The sequence below is a fragment of the Canis lupus genome, chromosome 27, assembly GCF_003254725.2.
Source record: "Canis lupus dingo isolate Sandy chromosome 27, ASM325472v2, whole genome shotgun sequence".
Taxonomy (NCBI): Eukaryota; Metazoa; Chordata; class Mammalia; order Carnivora; family Canidae; genus Canis; species Canis lupus.
The window spans coordinates 33,732,010-33,751,627 of record NC_064269.1 but is presented as its reverse complement, the minus strand read 5'-3'; the positions used below and the strand labels follow the sequence as shown (position 1 = coordinate 33,751,627).

Here is a 19,618-nt window from a genome sequence, read left to right as displayed (position 1 = left end):
CAGCCAAGACCTCTGCCTCCCAAATACACAGAAGTAGCCTTGGTATGGCTTGTTCCAGCATTTGTGTGGATAAAGTTGCTAAATTTACCAACATTTTTGTAGATAGAGTGGGGGAGGGGTAATGATGTCTCAAATCTTTCTTTTAGATAAAATGACTTTTTCCAGGCTCCCTGGTTGGCATGCAGACATTTATCCTGCCCTCCCTTGTTAGTAAAATTGTACTGGTGAACTGTTGAGGAACATTACTTTTCTCAGTGTTTAAATGAAATGACATGTAGATAATAAATATAAAAGGTGTGGATATTTAATGATAGTAGTAATAGCTAACATTTATTGAAAACTTACTTGTTCTAAGTACAGTTTGACATGTATTATTACATTTATCTTTCAAAAATCTTATGGGGTGGTCAATATGATTACCCCATTCTGTTAGATAAAGAAGGTAAGGAAGTAAGAGGTCATTCAGTTAGCTAGAGGTGTCTCAGGATTCGAATCCTGGCAGTCCTACTCCAGAATTATGCTCATTAGCTCTTCTGAGAGTACATATATTTGTAATATAAAATGATAGCTCACAATCTTGACAACATTTTTAATAATAGGTTGACAGATTCATTCATTCATCTGGAAAATACTTATTGAATACTAATTTTACTACCTACTGTCATCTGTGAGCAAGATAGTGTTCTAGATCTCACAGTGCTAACCATCCTGTAAACTAGGCAGGGTAATCTTTTTTTTTTTTTTTTTTTTTTTTTTTTAGGCAGGGTAATCTTATGTCAGTAGGCTAATCAACAAGAAACTAAAATGTAGCTTTGCAAATGATGAGTATTTGAAAACAAAACAAAACAAAACAAAAACCCAGAAAACAAAAAACGCAATGTGGATGTGATTTGAAAGTGATCAAACTTCAGCTTAGATCATAAAAAGTTGTGCACAGATATTTTGTAATGCTGCCCCAGATGTCTCAATCATGACAAAATTCTTGTGAACAAAACATTTTGAATGTAAGGACATGCTTAATAAGAACTTTTTGCTAACCACTGATGGGCTGGGAAGGCATTGTCAGAGGTCACACTGACATGCATAAATAAATGACTGGTTCAACAGGCCTTTCCAGATCTTGTATAAAAACCTCTGAAAATGAAACATCTGGGGGTCATTCCATCGAAACCACCACTGAACCTGCTTGTCAGTTTTCTTCCCGTTAGGGGTGTGTACTCAATTCCATTGTGGTGGTATGGCCTCAAACTGCTGGAAGCTTGTGGGAAAGCTGATGGGTGTGAGTACAAGTAAGACCTTAGGTATCATGAAACTATTCAAAATAATAACACTTTGTGGATAATCTGTTGTTCCTGTTTGTTTTTTTTTTTTTTAAAGATTTTATTTATTTGAGAGAGAGAGCAAGAGCGGGAGGAGGTGCAGAGGGAGAAGGATAAGCAGACTCCCTACTCAGTGGGGAGCCCAATGCGGGGTTCCATCCCAGGACCTGGAGATCATGACCTGAGCCGAAGGTAGATGCTTAACTGACTGAGCTACTCAGGCACCCCCTTGTTGTTTTAAAAACTATTTTTAAAAGTATCTCCACACCCAACATGGGGTTCCAACTCACAACCTCAAGATCAAGAGTCGTGGGCTCTACCGACTGAGCCAACCAGGTACCCCTGGATGACCTGGGTTTTTTGTTTTCATTTTTGTTTTAAATATTTTATTTATTTATTCGTGAGAGACACAGAGAGAGAGGCAGAGACATTGGCAGAGGGAGAAGCAGGCTCCATGCAGGAAGCCCGACGTGGGACTCCACTCCGGGACTTTAGGATCAAGCTGAACCAAAGGCAGAAGCTCAACCACTGAGCCACCCAAGTGTCCCTGTTTTATTTTTTAACATTCTTGCTTTTTTTTTTATTCATGAGAGACACACAGAGAGAGACAGAGACAGTCAGAGTTGGGAAAAGCAGGCTCCCCATGGGGGAGCTTGATGCGGGACTTGATCCTGGGACTCTGGGACCACACCCTGAGCTGGAGGCAGACATTCAACCACTGACCCATCCAGGCATCCCATGGTCTTGCACTTAACGGAATGTCTAAGAGCACTCTGTGTCTCACACAGACTTAGCACATGATGCCTTTTATTAGAGATATGTGTACATACCCCAAGGCTCTTATGAACAGAAACAATATCAAGGATAGTGTTAAGCCTCCCCACAGTGTCTTTCCAGCTGCCACCACAGGACATGCTCTGTAAGCATCTGTTGCATGAATGAACAAATGAACAAGTGCTGTTTTGCTCAGAGATATACTGGCATTACTTCCCAGCATGACTAAAGCTAAACATATTCTCCTTCTCCTTGGCAAAACTGATGCAGTTTCACAACACTTCTATCAAAGGGAGCATTGGAATTCCTGATGCCTATCTTGAAATCTCCCTGTCATTTCTAAATCTTCCCCCTCCTTATCTCTCTGATAAGCCTTTGCCAAGGTATCGCCTTTCCATTTTGATCCATTCCATTGCTACCACGACCTATCTGGGCTTTTACCCCTAATACCTGCAACAATCTTCCATCTGGTTCTCCTGATTTCAGGCCCTTTCTGCTCAAATTCAAGCTACTCTCCAATCCTTGATTTACTTACATGAATTACAGATTTCCCCACTTTCCAGTCTAATGGAATGTAACCTTACCTAAAACTTGACTCTGAATTTGAGTACATAACTCAAATTGAGTGTGCTGAGTTCCTGTGTTGTTGTTTTAGTAGGATGTTATGATTGGTGAGACTGTGAGGGCCAAGATGAACTTGATTCTGTGGTTTTAATGAAAAAACAATGATGTAGTTTGGGGATTTTACAAGAAGGGCTGAGACAGGAAAACAAGGACCCAAGTGTGGTGGTGGGTGGAAGCCTTGTGAGAGAGAGGAAGGTGGAAATCAGAGGGTGAGCAGCTGGAATAAGCAGGGTCAGGCCATTATGAGGTGGATATCTTCCAAGAAACTGCAGGTCTGGTGGGATTTTTCTTCTTTTATTGAGATAGAATTGACATACAGCACTGTTTAATGACCTGACTTGAATATATCGCAAAATTCTTACCACAATAAGTTTAGTTAACCTCCATCATCTCATATAGATGCAAAAAAAAAAAGAGAGAGAGAGAGAGAAAGAAAAGAAAAAGAAAAAAGATTTTTTTCATTGCGATGAGAACTTTAAGGATCTACTCTTTTAGCAACTTTTCCACTATACAGCAGTATTAGCTCTAGCTGTCATGCTGTCATGTTGTGCATTAGACCTGCTACTTATTTCTCTTATAACTGGACATTTGTACCCTTTGATTACTTTAGTCCAATCCCCCTTCTCCTGCCCCTGCCTGTGGGGGTCACAAATCTAACTGATCTTTTTTTCTATGAGTTTTTTTTTTTTTAATTTCACATGGAAGTGAGATCATACAGGATTTGTGGTCCACTGTCTGACTTATTTCACGTATCATAATGTTCTCAATATCCATCCATGCTGTCACAAATTGCCAGATTTCTTTTTTATGGGTGAATAGTATTCTACTGTAAATGTATGTAGTACATTTTCTTTATCCATTGGGCCTGGTGGTTTTGAATGAGCTGGGCAGAAGAATCAGAAGAATCACTGTGTGCCACCAGTGCAAATGTTTGCAAGTCCTTTAGTGATGAAAAGCAGGAGCAGAGAGAAAAGGCAGTTCTATGTTGAACCTGATGCCTCATCTCCGTAGGCTCTGGCATCAAAAACCTAAACCCAGCCCTAGGTCAGCACTGAATCATAAATCTGTCATGCTGACAGTGAACTTCCTGATCTCTGAAAGCTTTCCTCCCCAGAGTGGCCTCCTTAATTAGAGGTATCTTTTTTTTTTTTTTTTAAATAAGAGATATCTTCTAAGAGGGGAAGTCTGGGTTATCATTTTCTATCTCTCTAGCATGACCAGCTCTGTAAGGTTTCTCATGTAGTTGGTGATCTGCATTTCCCTCCCAGGACAGGATGGGAAGACACCATTCCCTTTGGTGTACAGGAGCTAGTAAGGGAAAAAGTTTTCCTTTGTGTACCATAGTCAAGTTGGACTTTGTCCCCACACTCCTGTCTTATATGTGGAAAGCTGTTGAGCTTCTCTTCTCTTTACCAGGGATGACCAATCTGGGCCCAGTTTCCAGAATCTCAGTCTAGTTTACTATTCCTTTTGCATACGAGCATATAACCTTTCCATGTGACATTCACTGCTCTGTCTTTCCTCTTCCTTATTCCCTCTCATACACATCAGACACCTACAGATATGTAGATATTCATTCATTCAACAAAGTATTTATTGAATACCCACTATATACTAGGTATTTTTCTGGCAGTGAGCACAGAGTAGTAGACAAAATAGCCAAATATCTCTACTATCATGGATTGTGATGATAGGGAATACAGACCTAAGTAAAGAAGTAAATATCTAGTTTGTGAAATAGTATTTGTTTCCTATTGCTGCTGTAACAAATTACTGAAAGCTCAGTGGCTTAAAATGACACACATTTATTTTCTTACAGTCAGAAGTCTGACACGGGCCTCACTGGACTAAAATAAAGTAGCTGATGGGGCTATGATCCTTTCTGGAGGCTCTAAGGGAGAATGGTTTTCGTGCCTTTTCTGTCTTCTAGAGGCTGCTATGTTCTTAAGCTGTGTTCTTAAACTCTTCTTCCCTCTTCAAAGCCTGCAATGATGGGTTGAGTCCTTCTCCCATTGCATCATTCTGGCCTCTTCTGCCTTTTCTTCTACTTTTCTGGACCATTATGATTACATTGGGCCCACCTGGACAATCTACCATCATCTGCCTATTTTAAAATCAGCTGATTAGCAACCTTAACTCCATCTGCAATTTGATTCCCCTTGTTCCCCTGAACAGAAGGTGTGCACAGATTCTGGAGATTAGAAATGTGCACATCTGTGGGGGCCATTATTCTGCTTATGGTAATAAGTGCCATGGAGAAAAACAAAGCAGGGACAGGAGAGAGAGTGTAGGCAGAGAGGGGTTGCAAGGCCTCAATGACAAGGAGACATTTGAGTGAAGACTTAAAGCTGGTGTGGGGGAGAGAGCCATGCAGGTACCCAAGGAAAGAACATGCCAGGATGAGGGACCAGAAAGGACAAAGTCTCTGAGGCAGAAGCATACTGGATGTGATTTAGAGAGCTTGGAAGCTCAGCAGGACTGCAGCAGAGCAAGTAAGGGGAGCTGGGCAGGAGATGAGTTCAGAGGGCAGTGGGGCCCACATGGGTTGGACTTTGTGGACTGTTATAAGGACTTTGCCTTTTGCCCTGAGTGAAATGGAGTCATTGGAAGGTTTCAAGCAGAGTCTGATCATAAGTCTGATCTGATCAGATTTATGTTCTATAAGAATCCCTTTGCTGCTACATGGAGAATTCTCTACAGAGAGGTGAGAGTAGAGGCAAGAAGACCAATTAGGAGGCTATTGCAATACTGCAGGGGAGAGATGTTGGTAGCTGGCAGTAGAGAAAAGAAATGAGATAACAGATATACTGTGAAGGTAGACCAACAGGATTTGCTTATGGGTTGGTTGTGGGAGGTGGGAGAAAGAGAGGACTTCGGGCTTCAGTGGTTGAGATGGAGGACATTGCCATTTCCTCACCTGGGGACAGCTGTGGGTGGCACGAATTGGGGAGGAGTGGAATCAGGAGTGTTCCATTTTAGAGACATTGAGTTTGATACACGAGAGACATTCAGGAGGAAAGATGAGTAGATGGTTGAATAAATAAGTCTGGAGCTTGATGAGGGGTCAGAAAAGAGTTGTGAATGTGAGGGTTCTTAGCAAATGGGTGGTATTTGAGGCATGAAATTGGGTATGACACTTTGGGAGTGAGTAGACATAGAGAAGGCAGGGAATAGCTCCAAGGACTCAGCCCTGGGTCTGCCAACATTCAGAGTGAGGAGTGGGTGGGGATAAGGGGAAGCTAACTAGGAAGGCAGGAGTGGCCAACAGAGCAGGAGAGAAACCATGAGTCTGCAGTGACTTGGAGGGCAATGAAAAGGATTTCTGAAAGAGGAGAGAGCCAAAGGCTGCTGGAGAATCAAGTAAAATGAAGAATGAGAATTGGCCATTTGGTTTAAGAGCAAGGCCATGACCTTGACAAGAGAAATATCTGTAGAAACAATGGGGACTTTACTGAAGTGGTTTTAAGAGACAGGATTGGAGACAGCCTGTATAGACAACTCTCTTGAAGGGTTTTGCTGTCAAGGGGAACAAAAAAGTGGGCACTAGCTGCAGCGGCGGGGGGGGGTGGTGTACAGGATCATGAAAAATATTCTATAAGATGAAGAGAAATCATCTCTTCATCTTGTCCAGCAGTGGATATGATCCAGGAGAGAGGGAAAAAGGTGATGGTGCGGGACAGGAAATGGAGGCTTTGGAAGAGTGTTCTTGAGAAAGTAAGAAGTTGGGGGTTGCCCTTCACTTGCTGGGACACTGAAAGTAGATCCTCAGAACAAGAGGGGAAGTGGGGCAGGCAAGTGTTAAATTTGGCGTGGGAACTTGTGGAAGTCCTCTTCATTTTTCCCCAAAATAGAAAGCAAGGTCATGGGTTAAGAATGACAATGGGAGAGGGGCGGCACTGGGTGGTTGAGAGGATGTTTAGGGCAGCAGGGGAGACAGCAGACAGACACAGGAAATGTGTTAGGCTCACCAGGCAGCGTGCAGCGTCACTTACAGAGGGGCAGCTGAAGAGTGTGTTTTAATTATGTAGAATCGGGGAAGCATGGTTTCTTCTCCTTAGCAGTTCTGCTACAGAGTTCCTAGATGCTAACAACAGAAGCTCTTCCAACTAATTTAACAGAGAAGTTTATTAAAGTATTTTAGGAAGATCAGAGAATCTCCAAGAAGGTACAAGTAAGGCTTGTGGGTAATGCAGCTGGGAACAACACCCAAACTCTGTGACATCACTACACCAGCAGAAACTCCACTGCTGCTGTCACTAAGCTAGGACACCTTAGGTGGCATCTATAAGTTCAATACAGGCTCTGGACACCAGAACCTTTGCCACTGCTGCCCTCTGTAGCTGGACACCTCTGCCAATGCCACGATCCACATCCTTACATCACTTTGTTCTGAACTAAGCCCTGGCATGGGTGTCTCTGTTTGATAGAGACTTGTGCCTTAGGTGTAAGGGAGGGTGGGCAAGTGAGTTTCTGGTTTCTACTTAAGGAAAAGAAATCGTACTGGGGGAACATTGTCAGTCATCAGACAGTTGTCGAAAAGTAGTTCGACAATCATGAAGGACGAGAAATGCCCCAGATAATAGTTAATGTTTTATTTTATGTTTATTTATTTTAAACATTTCGACATCAAACTCATTATACTTAAATTAACAGGCCTCTATTCGAAAGTGTGGCTGGAAGCTGCTGTGTTACTATTCATCGTGGCAATGGTACCTGGATTGCCAGGAATTACAAAAACACCTCCATTTCTAACAATTTTAAAAAATTGTGTATGCAGGGGTGCCTGGCTGGCTCAATCAGTAGAGCATGAGACTCTTGATCTCAGGGTTATGAGTTCAAACCCCATGTAGAGTGTGGAGCCTACTTTAAAAAAAAAAGTAAAATTGTGCATGATTAAAAATAAAACACTTATGTAAAAGGCATAGGAAACAACCAGGAAACCAGGAAATGAGACATAGCTGCCTTTCCTTTATCACCCATCCCATAGTATGAGTGAACTGACCTTGAAACTTTAGCCTTTGTGGTTTTCTACATAAGGATTATAGCATAACATTTGAATTTCCTGCTTGTTGTTGACTTCAGGTCAATTCTATTCTTTATATATTTTATTTACATCTTAGAATATTGTCCTCTGCACTGTAACTCTCAGTCTGAGACACCAGTTTTTTTTCAGGTCCCGGACATAGGATTCTCTTATCTGAAAGACCCAAGGATGGTAGTAGACCGAGGGGTTCTGGCTAACGTCCAAGGGGCCAAATGGCAGGGTTGGCTGAGCAGCTGGCTTTACTGCCACACTGAGTGAGCTGCTCCTAGCCACTGCTTATGGGGTGGTGCCCATTATGGGAGTGGCTGCTTGCAGTCTTATTAAATTGAATTTCAGAAACTCCTATGATCCATATAATTAGTAAATAAGTAGGCTCTGGGGATTTATTCATGCTAACCTCACTCATAGGAGCCTAATCTACAAATCAGTCTCATTTATTCACTGGGCAACTATTTGCTAAATGCTTATTCTATGATAGGCACTGGGCATTGCAATGAGGCATAGCACAGTTGTGATCACTGCCCTTGTAGAGCATATAGTCGGGTGGGAAATCACACAATTAGAAAGTCCTTTTTTAAAAAAAATATTTTATTTATTTATTCATGACAGACAGACAGACACACACACACACACACACACACACACACACACACACACAGAGGCAGAGACACAGGCAGAGGGAGAAGCAGGCTCCATGCAGGAAGCCCGATGTGGGACTCGATCCTGGGTCTCTAGGATCACGCCTGGGCTGAAAGCGACACTAAACTGCCGAGCCACCCGGCTTGCCCCCTAATTGAAAAATTTCAGGGCATATTATTTATATTCCTATCTCCTGTAGCTGTACTAGGGATAACACATACATAATTCAGTATGGTGGTAAGAGTTGGAGCTCTGGAGCCAATCTGGGTTGGGTTAAAGGCCCAGTTCCTACAATAACCATTCTCTTCTGACCATGACCTCACTCACTTTATCTGCCCACATATTTGCCTCTCTTCCAGTGTCTCCTAGCTATATAAAGGTTCCAGCTGGTTTCTTCTTGCTCAAGCCAGACACTGGGAATCATCAACACATCCCCGGCCTTCCTCCTCCATGTTAAATCATTCATGAGGATTTATCCAGTTTTTCCACACCCTTTGATTTTGTCCATTTCTCTCCACCTCCACTGCTCTTCTCTGGTCCAAAATACCATCATCTTTAGCTTGAATACCTAGTAAGTGATATTACTCTTCCCTCTGACCCGATCTGTTCTCCATTGCAGGAGACTGAGCCATTTTTTCAAATACAACTCTGCCCAAATCTCTTCAAAGGCTTCCTGTTGCCCTTGGAATAAAGTCTCAAATCCTCAGATCCTTTTCATGGCCTATAGGGTCCCAGATATTCAGATCCCTCTCTATACTGCCAGCTTTATCCTAAATCATCATCTTTTTTTTATTTTATTATTTATTCATGAGAATACACAGAGAGGAGACAGAGAGAGAGGCAGAGGCACAGGCGGAGGGAAAAGCAGGCTCCATGCAGGGAGCCCGGGATTGAGTCCCACCTCAGTCTCCCTGCTTGGAGACTGCTTCTCCCTCTGCCTGTGTCTCTGCCTCTCTCTCTCTCTCTCTCTCTCTGGGTCTTTCATGAATAAATAAAATCTTAAAAAGAAATAAATAAAGCCATTCCTTATTCCCACACAACTAGTCAATTCCAGGTCTCAGTTTAAAAGTCACTTCTGCAGGGAAAACATCCATGATTCACAGATAAAGGTTAAGTCATCCCCTTGCTTTTCTCCTTAGAACCATTCATCTCACTTGTGATTACTTTTTTGTGTCTAAAACTGTGTGAAAACTGTTCTGTTTTCAAGTCCCACCTGACTGTGAGGATTCTTTCTTTCTTTTTTTTTTTTTCCATTTATTTATGATAGTCACACAGAGAGAGAGAGAGGCAGAGACATAGGCAGAGGGAGAAGCAGGCTCCATGCACCGGGAGCCCGACGTGGGATTCGATCCTGGGTCTCCAGGATCGCGCCCTGGGCCAAAGGCAGGCGCCAAACCGCTGCGCCACCCAGGGATCCCTCTTTCTTTCTTTCTTTCTTTCTTTCTTTCTTTCTTTCTTTCTTTCTTTCTTTCTTTCTTTCTTTCTTTCTTTCTTTCTTTCTTTCTTTTTCTCTTTCTTTCTTTCTTTCTTTCTTTCTTTCTTCTTTCTTTCTTTCTTTCTTTCTTTCTTTTTCTCTCTTCTTTCTTTCTTTCTTTCTTTCTTTCTTTCTTTCTTCTTTCTTTCTTCTTCTTTTTCTCTCTCTTTTATTTTTTTTTTAAGATTTATTTATTTATTTGAGAGAGACAGCATGCTTGTGAGTGAGCAAGAGAGAGGGGCAGAGGGAGAGGAATCTCCAGCAGAGCCTGACGCTGGGCTCCATCCCAGGACTCACCTCATGTACTGAGCTGAAATCAAGAGTTGGACGCTTAACTGACTGATCCCCCCCAGGAGCCCCTCTTTCTTCTTATTTTTTAAACAGGCTGTCTCCTCAACTGGAGCACAGGTTTTGTGCTTACTCCTGGATCCTGATGTCTGGATCCTGACATAATGTTTGAGACTATTTACTAAACAAACAAACAAACAAAAACAAATACAGATTCCTTTGTATTTTAAGAAGCTTTTCAAACCAAAGCAAAAAGAAGACATTAGCAAACAACTGGGACTAGCTTTCTTTCTTCCTCTAGGCTTGGATTGGTTATGTAACTAATTTGTTAACTCTCTGTCTTCTGGATGCTGGGTACACATGGTTCTCTTCTGTTTCTCTCATTGTAGCAATCATCTGTGTGCCTCTTCTCTTGAACATATACATTCATAGCAGATTTTGATTTGTAAGTTAAAAGATAATTTTCTTTCTCCTTTCTCTCTTTCTTTCTTTCTTTCTTTCTTTCTTTCTTTCTTTCTTTCTTTCTTTTTTCTTTCTTTCTAGATTTTATTTCTTTATTTGATAGAGCACACAGAGGGAGAAGCAGGCTTTACCAAGCAGGGAGCCTGATATGGGGCTTGATATCAGGACCCCAGGATCAGGACCTGAGCCGAAGGCAGGCGCTTAGCCAACTGAGTCACTCAGGGGCCCCAAAGATAATTTTCTGACTGATTAAATGTGGCACTGGTTCCTTCTTGATGAATACAGGACAAGTTCAGAACAGAAAGGGAGCTTTCTCCACAATAGACTACAGGGAATGCGACTTCTGGGAGGATTCTCAGCTGAAACTGATGAACAATGGATTCTCTGTTGTGTCTTCTGCAGAAGTCTTATTTCTAAGTTTGGGGACTCACTTCACATTTCGTCCAGGATCCACTGCTGTCCTGACTTGCTCCTATCCCAGAGCAGCCCAGTGTCCCTGACCTGCTGAAAGCTTTGTCACCACCACTTCCCTTATCTGCCAAGTGCAGTGGCCACCGTGCCTGGAGCCAACAATACTTTCAGCGGCCCACCTAAAAAAGGTTTTACCTTCTTCTAAAATCAAAAGGAAAATAAAGGGAGCACCTGGGTGGCTCAGTGGTTGAGCATCTGCCTTTGGCTCACGTCATGATCCCAGGGTCCTGGGATCAAGCCCTGCACTGGGCTCCCCACAGGGAGCCTGCTTCTCCCGCTGCCTATGTCTCTGCCTCTCTCTCTGTGCCTCTCATGAATAAATAAATAAAATCTTAAAAAAAAAAGGAAAAAAAAAGAACTTTCACATCGAAGAAACTATCTTAATATGGTAATATTTATATATTTGTCCTTATACTAACACAGCCTTGAAATGTAATTTTTAGTAACTTTTTTGTGTGCAGAAAAAAGAGGCCTATGAAGGCAGGAGTGCCTAGGGCCTGTGAAGACCTTTGAGAGTAAGGTGGGGCCAGTCACTTTGCCCTCTCTCCTTCTGGACCCAGTATATTGTTTCAGACTTGCTTTTCCCTCTCATCATTTTGAGAGTTTATTTAGATTTCCTCTTCAACCTTCCTCATTGTTCTAAAGTAGAGGATATGACACTGCTCGGTTACTAGAATGGATTCTATTATATCTACGACTAGAATATAAATACCCAAATGACACCAGACCTGGTAGGAATTGTCAAAAGCAGCTGATTCTCGCAGCTGATGCAGGCTCTCCTCTGTGGGAACCTCTGTGGTCATCCTGCCAGTGTGACATGAATCCTGTCACTGAGATGGGTGCTGGTTGAGGCCCAAAGCTTGCCGGCACACCCTGGACCATGGAATGGTGCCACCAGGTCGCTGCCACCGCCACTGTGCAGTGGCCTCTTGGCATCCCTTTGCACCTTGGGGACACTGGCATGGGAAGAAGTTTTAAAAATAGCTGATGTCTGAGTTATCCAAAAACAAACAGAAAAGGTTTTTGCTTGGCTGAAGAGGACAGTTTATTTTATAGTAGTTTTAATCCATTCTCCTTCAGAGCAGCACCAGATCCCCAGAAATCTTCTGTGTGATTTTTTTTTCTTTCCTGTAAGACATTTGAACAAAACTTGGGTAACTCTAGACCCTATATGATATACAATTTTATAGTGCTTCCAATTGTTCCCATCTGGGTCCCTTTCCAGGCCTCTAGCTTCACTTCTTTTCCAGTGGGTGCTTCCGGCTTCCCTCAGCACTTTTCATTCCCTATTCCCCTCCTAAATGAAATCAGAAAATGTGTCTAAGGGAAGCTGAATAAGTACTTAGCTGCTCTGTTGTTGTTCTTACAGAAAACTCGGGGTGGCAGAGGAATTCTGAGCGTGACCCCACAGGAGAAAGCTGTTGTGATCATGGAAGACAATGTTCTCTGCAGTAAAAGCACTGGCTGGGTCCTGGAGGCCTGGGTTCTACTCTTTGTTTCTTGTTACCTTGCTGTGTGACATTTCTCTTCACCCTCTGGACTTGGGTTTCTCATTTGTCAAACAAAGCATCCAACATTTCTAGCAAGTCTACAGAGCACAGTACAGAGAGAGGAAGAGCCAGAGCAGTTTGGGAGACTTTCTCTGGGATAAGTAAACTTCTTCTCATCCCAAAGAGTATTACCCACTTGGGAAATCACCTAGAGTGGCCTAATCCCCAGTCCTGGGAAAACAGAGAGCATGCAGGAGTAGGGAGCTGAACGGAGAGCTGGAGTGCCTCAGACTGTTGGCACAAGCACATGCAAATGGAACCAATTTCAGGGTGACCTGTTGTTTTATGCAGTGTGTGTCTTCTCTATTTTTTTCCTTCTCTCCTAAAAAGACTGAAGGCCCCAGTATATTCTGCAGGATGTAATTTCAAAGCTAGAAACAACTTCACTTCCTCAGCAAACAACCAGTGAAGTCCTTTTTGATCTGCCATCATACTCAACCTCAATGCTTTGCTAAGCTATAATTCATCCAGGTAGCATTCATGGAGTATGCTTAGAGCTGAGGGTAAGAAGATCACCTCTGGCTTCTTAGAAAGTTTCTTTCCATCCTTTCCTCTCTACAATCTATCTTCATAAAGAGTCAGAGTGATATTTTAAATATGTTAGATCATGTTGCTTCTCTGCTCAGCACCCTCCAGTGGCTTCGTTTTGTATTCAGGATAACATCCAACCCCAAGATTTTATTTATTACAGGGCCCCTGCAGGGTCTTACCAATCCTACTCCTCTGACTGTACCCTTCTGACTTTTTGTGGTTGCAGACACCAACATGATTCCTAAATTGGGACCTTTTTGCAGCGTGGCAGTGGAAAGGACCTCAGGCACAGGGGATTGAGCTGACAATTCTCAGATAGAGACACATTGTCATCAGAAGTCCCTTCTTTTGCTTTGTATATGTATTCTCCTTTATTCCCTGTTCCCCAGTTCCCAATTTTATTCCAATTCTGCTTGCTCCACAGATCACCAATCTCAAATGTCTAAAGTGTATTTTTCCCTGTGTATGTGCTGCAGCAGAAAGTGATATTTTGTGGGCATGTATTTTAAATGTACATGACGGGGCGCCTGGGTGGCTCAGTGGTTGAACATCTGACTTTGACTCAGGTCATGATCCTGGGGTCCTAGGATCAAGTCCTGCATCGGACTTCCCATAGGAAGCCTGCTTCTCCTTCTGCTTATATCTCTGCCTCTCTCTCTGTGTGTCTCATGAATTAGTAAATAAAATCCTTAAAATAAAAGTACATGACATATTTTATGCTTTTCTCACTCTGCACTAGGTTTTTGAGATCCAGCCATATTGTTGTAGGCACATTTGGTCATACCGCGAGCACATTTTATTTTTATTAAATTAATTAATTAATTAATTAATATTTTATTTTTATTAAAGTTTTTTTTTTAACTTATTTGAGAGAGAATGAGAGCACAGAGGGAGAGGGAGAAGCAAGGAGCCTAATGTGGGGCTGCATCCCAGGACCCTGAGATCATGATCTGAGCCAAAGGCAGATGCTTTACTGACTGAGCCACCCAGGTGCCCCATGTGAACACATTTTAACTGTCCACTCTTGCAAGGATGGACACCAGTTGCCTCCAACTCCCCACCTCCAGAATAATGATTCAGTGAATACCATGATCCCATGTGAACCTGCATGCTGGACCATAAGAGTGTGCTTGCTGGACATAGGGCATGCAACATAAAATAAATTAATTTGCATTAGTAGTGGCAGATTGCTTTCCAGAACAGCCTCATTGGCTATATTCCCTCAGGGCCTTTGCACTTGCTATTCCTTAAGTCTGAAATATTGTCCCCTGGGCTCTTGAAGGGACTTTCTTCTTCTCATCACTGAGGTCTCAGCTCAACTATCACTGCCTGTCAGAGGCCTTGCTGGATCTCACAGTTATTCCCACAACCCACTCTCCCCATTACGCTCTACCATTCTTATTTCTATTTGTTACATCATAGCATTTTTCACCATTTGACATTATCTGTGATCATTTTATTGTCTGTCTTCTCCATGACAGCAGGGGATGCTGTCTTGTTCACTTGACATCTAATGTAGCCCTAGCCTATGGTAGGCTCTAAAGAAATATTATTGAATAAATGAATGAAACAATTATAATAAATAGTATTGTGGTATCAACCTGTTCAAAGCTCTATGGTTAGAAAAGCAAGGAACATAACAGGTGTGAGAGGTGGAGAAAGTTTCTATAAAGGGTCCTAAACGACAGATAGGAGGCCCACGGCATCAGCCCCTTCTGCACTCGGCTACATTTTACAAGTCCACACGTTTATAGCTATCCCGTCCCCTTTTTAATTTTTTTTTATTTATGATAGTCACACAGAGAGAGAGAGAGAGAGACAGAGACACAGGCAGAGGGAGAAGCAGGCTCCATGCACCGGGTGCCCGACGTGGGATTCAATCCAGGGTCTCCAGGATCGCGCCCTGCGCCAAAGGCAGGCGCCAAACCGCTGCGCCACCCAGGGATCCCTCCGTCCCCTTTTTTAAAACAAAAAACAAAAAACAAGTTTCCGCTAAGCCACACCCCGCCCCGCCCCCCACCCCGGGCCGGCAAATCCCAGAGAGCCCGCAGGGGGGCGCCCAGAACATGCTGGCCGGGGAGACTAAAACTACATTTCCCAGCATCCCGCGCGCCGCCGACGCACTTCCGGAGTCCGCGGTAGACATGGCGGCGCCCGAGGAGCACGATTCTCCGGCTGAAGAGCCTCAGCCCGCGGTGCAGGAGGAGGAAACGAAAACGTTCAAAGATCTGGTGAGCGTGGATGGCGCCGGCTTCTCTTTGTTTTGCTGGCAGCAGGCTCAGGCGGAGTCCAGCTGCCTCGCATCCCGGCTGGTGGTGTACAAAAGCAGCTGGGCCTGGCTTGGGTTTCGGACGCTGCCCCTAGGCCCCCGGGTTTGAACGGTGGGAGGCTGCCCATCCCTGAGGGTCCCCCTTTGCGTCTGTCTCCATCTGGCTGTGGCGACGTCTGTATTTGCCCGGAGGAGCTTGTACTCCTGCCAAAGTCTTGGGCTTCGGAGTGAGATGAAACGGGTTTGGATTCCGACCCAGTCACTTACTAGGGGATGTTACCTCGCCGTGCCTCACTTTGCACATCTGTAGATTGGGGGTAATAATAAGTGCTTCACAGAATTGTAAGGATTGCATGAACTAATAATACATGTGAAGAACTTGGCTTTTCTCTGGAAAGTGCCACGTCTTGAGGCGCGATCTCCTAGTGCGCGTAATAAAGGAGGAGACCGAGCAGGCTCAGTACTCTTTGAATCAAAGGGTAAGGGATGCCCACGTCACCCGCAAGGTGGTTCTGACAGTCGTTTAATTAGCAGGGAGGCAAGTGTGTGTGTTCTTCTTTGCCTAAGTGTGTTTTTCTGAATTCTAAGGGTGTGACAGATGTGTTGTGTGAAGCTTGTGACCAGTTGGGATGGACAAAGCCCACAAAGATCCAGATTGAAGCTATTCCTTTGGCCTTACAAGGTAGGCTGAAATGAAATATGTGGCTTACTACAGGTATAATAAGAAATTGCACTCAATTAAATCCTTTACTACTTTTGAAAGCTATTCTTGTGTAGCTCAAGTGATATAAAAACATGATCACTAGGGACTCCTGGGTGGCTCAGCAGTTGAGCGTCTGCCTTTGTCTCTGGAATTTCAGGATCGATTCCCACATCAGGCTCCTGCGTGGAAGCCTACTTCTCCTCCTCCTGCCTGTGTCTCTCTCTCTCTCTCTCTGTGTGTGTCTCGTGAATAAATAAATAAAATATTAAAAACAAAGACATGATCTCTAAAGATACAAAATTTGTGGCTTATTGGCTTTGGAAAAGTAATGCTCTTCTATCTTCTAAGGTTACTTTCTACAAGGCGATTTGTTGTTTGCAATAGATGCTGACTTTAAGGAAGCACTGGATTAAAGTGTACTAACAAGAAACCTGTTAGAAATTATGAGTCAAGGGGCAACCTGGAAGGCTCAGTGGTTGAGCATCTGCCTTTGGCTCAGGTTGTGATCCCAGGGTCCTGGAATGGAGTCCCACACCGGGCTTCCCTCTGCCTATGTCTCTGCTTCTCTCTCTGTGTGTTTCATGAATAAATACATAAAATCTTAAAAAAAAAAAGATATTATAAGTTAATAAATGCAGATTTACATAAGAGTGCCTGGAATATCTGTTGGTATCTAGAGGAGTTGAGAGATCTTGCTTTGTGAGACATATTTATCAAATTTTCAGAAGAATGGCTAACATTGGTTGATGACTAGTGGGATCGAAACAGGATAAACTTTCTAGGAGTAAGGGTAAAGTGCTGCTTTTATATTCCCGAAGTCCAGCTTCACAGGATTAGGATTGGTGGTAAAAGAGGCCCAGCAGTGTTAACTGAAATTCATTAAGATCCTTAGAGAAAATGAGTATAATCATAGCTACATTAAGGTTTTTTTCCCCAGGAAAAAATGTATAAATGTATCTTTACATAGAATTTACCCCCTCACCCTGAATTCCTCTCCCGCATATCCCATGTTAGGAACTTCTGAACTAGCTCTAGAGAGAGAAAAGTGCCTTGTGCTGATTAGAACACACCTAGAATATTATGCTTAGTTCTGGGGATCAGTTTTGAGGGACCAACTGAGTGGTACTGGATGTGGTATAGTATCAAGAATAGTCCTGGGTTGCTTGGGTGGCTCAGTCAGTTAAGTGTCTGCCTTTGGTTGAGGTCATGATCTCAGGGTCCTAGGATTGAGCCCCACATCAGACTCCCTGCCCAGTGGGGAGCCTGCTTCTCCCTCTCCCTCTGCCTGCCACTCTGCCTGCTTGTCTTCTCTCTCTTCCTCTGTCAACTAGATAAATAAAATCTTAAAAAAAAAAAAGAAGAAGAAAAAAGGAATAGTTCTAAACGGGGCAGTTGGTTGAGCTTACTACTCTTGATTTTGTCTCATGTCATGATCCTGTGGTCCTGGGATTGAGCTCCAAGTAGGACTACATGCCCTGTGTGACTCCATGCTTAGTGCAGAGTCAGCTTCAGATTCTTTCTCTCCCTTTGCTGTTCTCCACTTATCTTACTTATCTCCCTGTAATCTGGGATAGAGAGGTTTTGGATTTTAGCTAGGGAGAGGTGACTGCAGATTTGAGAAACATGGAAATAAAACCAACAAGACTTGTTCAATTTTTAAATTGACAGTAGAATGTTTAAGCAGTGCCTGGCATTTGTAGTTGTGTCTCCTTTGGATATTGGGCTTGCATGCTCTCTGTCTCTCTCAAATAAATGAAGTCTTAAAAAAGAAAAAAAGAATAGTCCTAAATAGCTAAAGGAGCTGAGTGCGTTCTGAAGAGTGGAGCTGGGTGGGATCTGATAATTGGCTTCAGGATTTGAAGAGCTGTCATGTGGAAAAGTAATTAAACTTACTCTGTGAAATTCCACTTGGTCCTTCCATAAATAGTGTGTATCTGTTGTAAATGTAAGGCACAGAAGTTAAGATTCAGCCCTCTCCAAGAACTTGGAGACTAGTAAGGAGGTAATTATAAATCTATTACAAGGGACATAAAGTTATATTCCAAGTGCACTGAGGGAGAATAGTTTATTACTCATTGGAATGGATTAGAGAAAACTTTAGTTTTTGGCTGGGAGGGTTGGAAAGACATTTGAGCTGAACTGTGAAGACTGGATACAATTTAGACATTCATGTATGATGGCAGGGAGGAGTTTCTAGGCATAGAGAACAGCATGGAAAAAAAAAAAAAACTAAGGAGGCTGGAAAACATGGGCATATGTGCAGGCCTGCGCGTACTTAACAGAGAATGGAGAGAAAGATTAGTAGATCATTGGGGCCAGATTATGCCAGACTTAAATGCAGAGTAAAGGAATTTGGTCTTTGTTCCATGGGCCGTGGAGTGCCTTGGGAGATTATTTTTTAGCAGGGGAATGAAATCCTTAGAGTTGTATTCTTGGAATATTAATCTCATAGCTTTGAAAGGTAGTTTAGAGATGAGGCACCAGAGGCTGGGAGACCAGTTAGGATGGCCTTGCAGTAGTTTTGGCAACAAATAAAGGATAGGATAGTGGTAGTGAGAATGAAAAAGAGAAAATGATAGAAAAAGAATCATCATGGTTTTATAACGAATTTGTTAATGGAAAGCAAGAGGTAGGGAAATCTAAGATTATTGCCTGTGTGTTTAGGACATATTACTGGTGTAAAAAGGAACATAGGAGGAAGAATAATTTTAGGGAAGAAGATTTCGGTTGGAAATAATTGATTTCAGGCATCAAAGAGATAGAATTGACTAATGCACAGTTGGAATCTAGGGATTAGAGCTTGCTTAAGAGGCCAGAACTGGCTACAGACCATGTCCAAAGGGAAGTTGTAGCTGAAACTGGACATGGGTGAGGTTGCCAGGTAAGGTCAAGAGATGAGAGAGGGGAGAAGTGGATGATCAGTAGAGGGTTGAAAATCGTGAGAGTACAATTTCATACAAATTAGGTAAGGGAGAGTGTTTCAGGGAGGTGATAGTAAACACTTTGAACTTGTTTAGAGAAGCTAGGAGAATAAGGACTACAAGGGCCACGAACGAGGAAGATGTTTTGGCTGTCAGCACTGCTGGAGTTGCTTTCAAAGAGCAAAAAGAAGGGTTGGCGCATTCTGGCATTTTCTTGCTTACTCTATAGAATGTGTTTGCAGAAGGAACCCAAATTAGGTGGTGGTAATTCTGAAATTATTCATAATGTTTTCAGTAAAAAGTTTGTATTGAATGCAGAGAAGATAGGAGTCAGTGAAAGATTACTAGGAACTGAGTACTGTGATTGACATAATCATCATGCAAAATGTCATTATTCTTATTCTTGAGCTTATCTCATTCTAATGAGCAATTTACAAATGCTTCATTAAAAACACCTATACAGGGATCCCTGGGTGGTGCAGTGGTTTAGTGCCTGCCTTTGGCCCAGGGCCTGATCCTGGAGACCCGGGATTGAGTCCCACGTCGGGC

At 42.9% G+C, this 19,618-nt stretch overlaps 1 protein-coding gene across 2 annotated transcripts in view; it reads left to right on the top strand.

The window, feature by feature from the left end:
• Positions 1–19,618, top strand: part of DDX47 (DEAD-box helicase 47) — a 37,710-nt gene that overhangs the window by 6,896 nt on the left and 11,196 nt on the right. The window contains exons 1-3 of one of the 2 annotated variants that reach the window (XM_049102394.1): positions 10,557–10,607; positions 12,465–15,407; positions 16,034–16,127. In XM_049102394.1, coding sequence (XP_048958351.1) covers positions 14,964–15,407; positions 16,034–16,127 — 538 coding nt within the window. In that variant the 5' untranslated portion in view covers positions 10,557–10,607; positions 12,465–14,963. Of the gene's footprint in view, positions 1–10,556; positions 10,608–12,464; positions 15,408–16,033; positions 16,128–19,618 lie in introns of those variants that run through there. The other variant, XM_025455142.3, reaches the window with a different exon arrangement.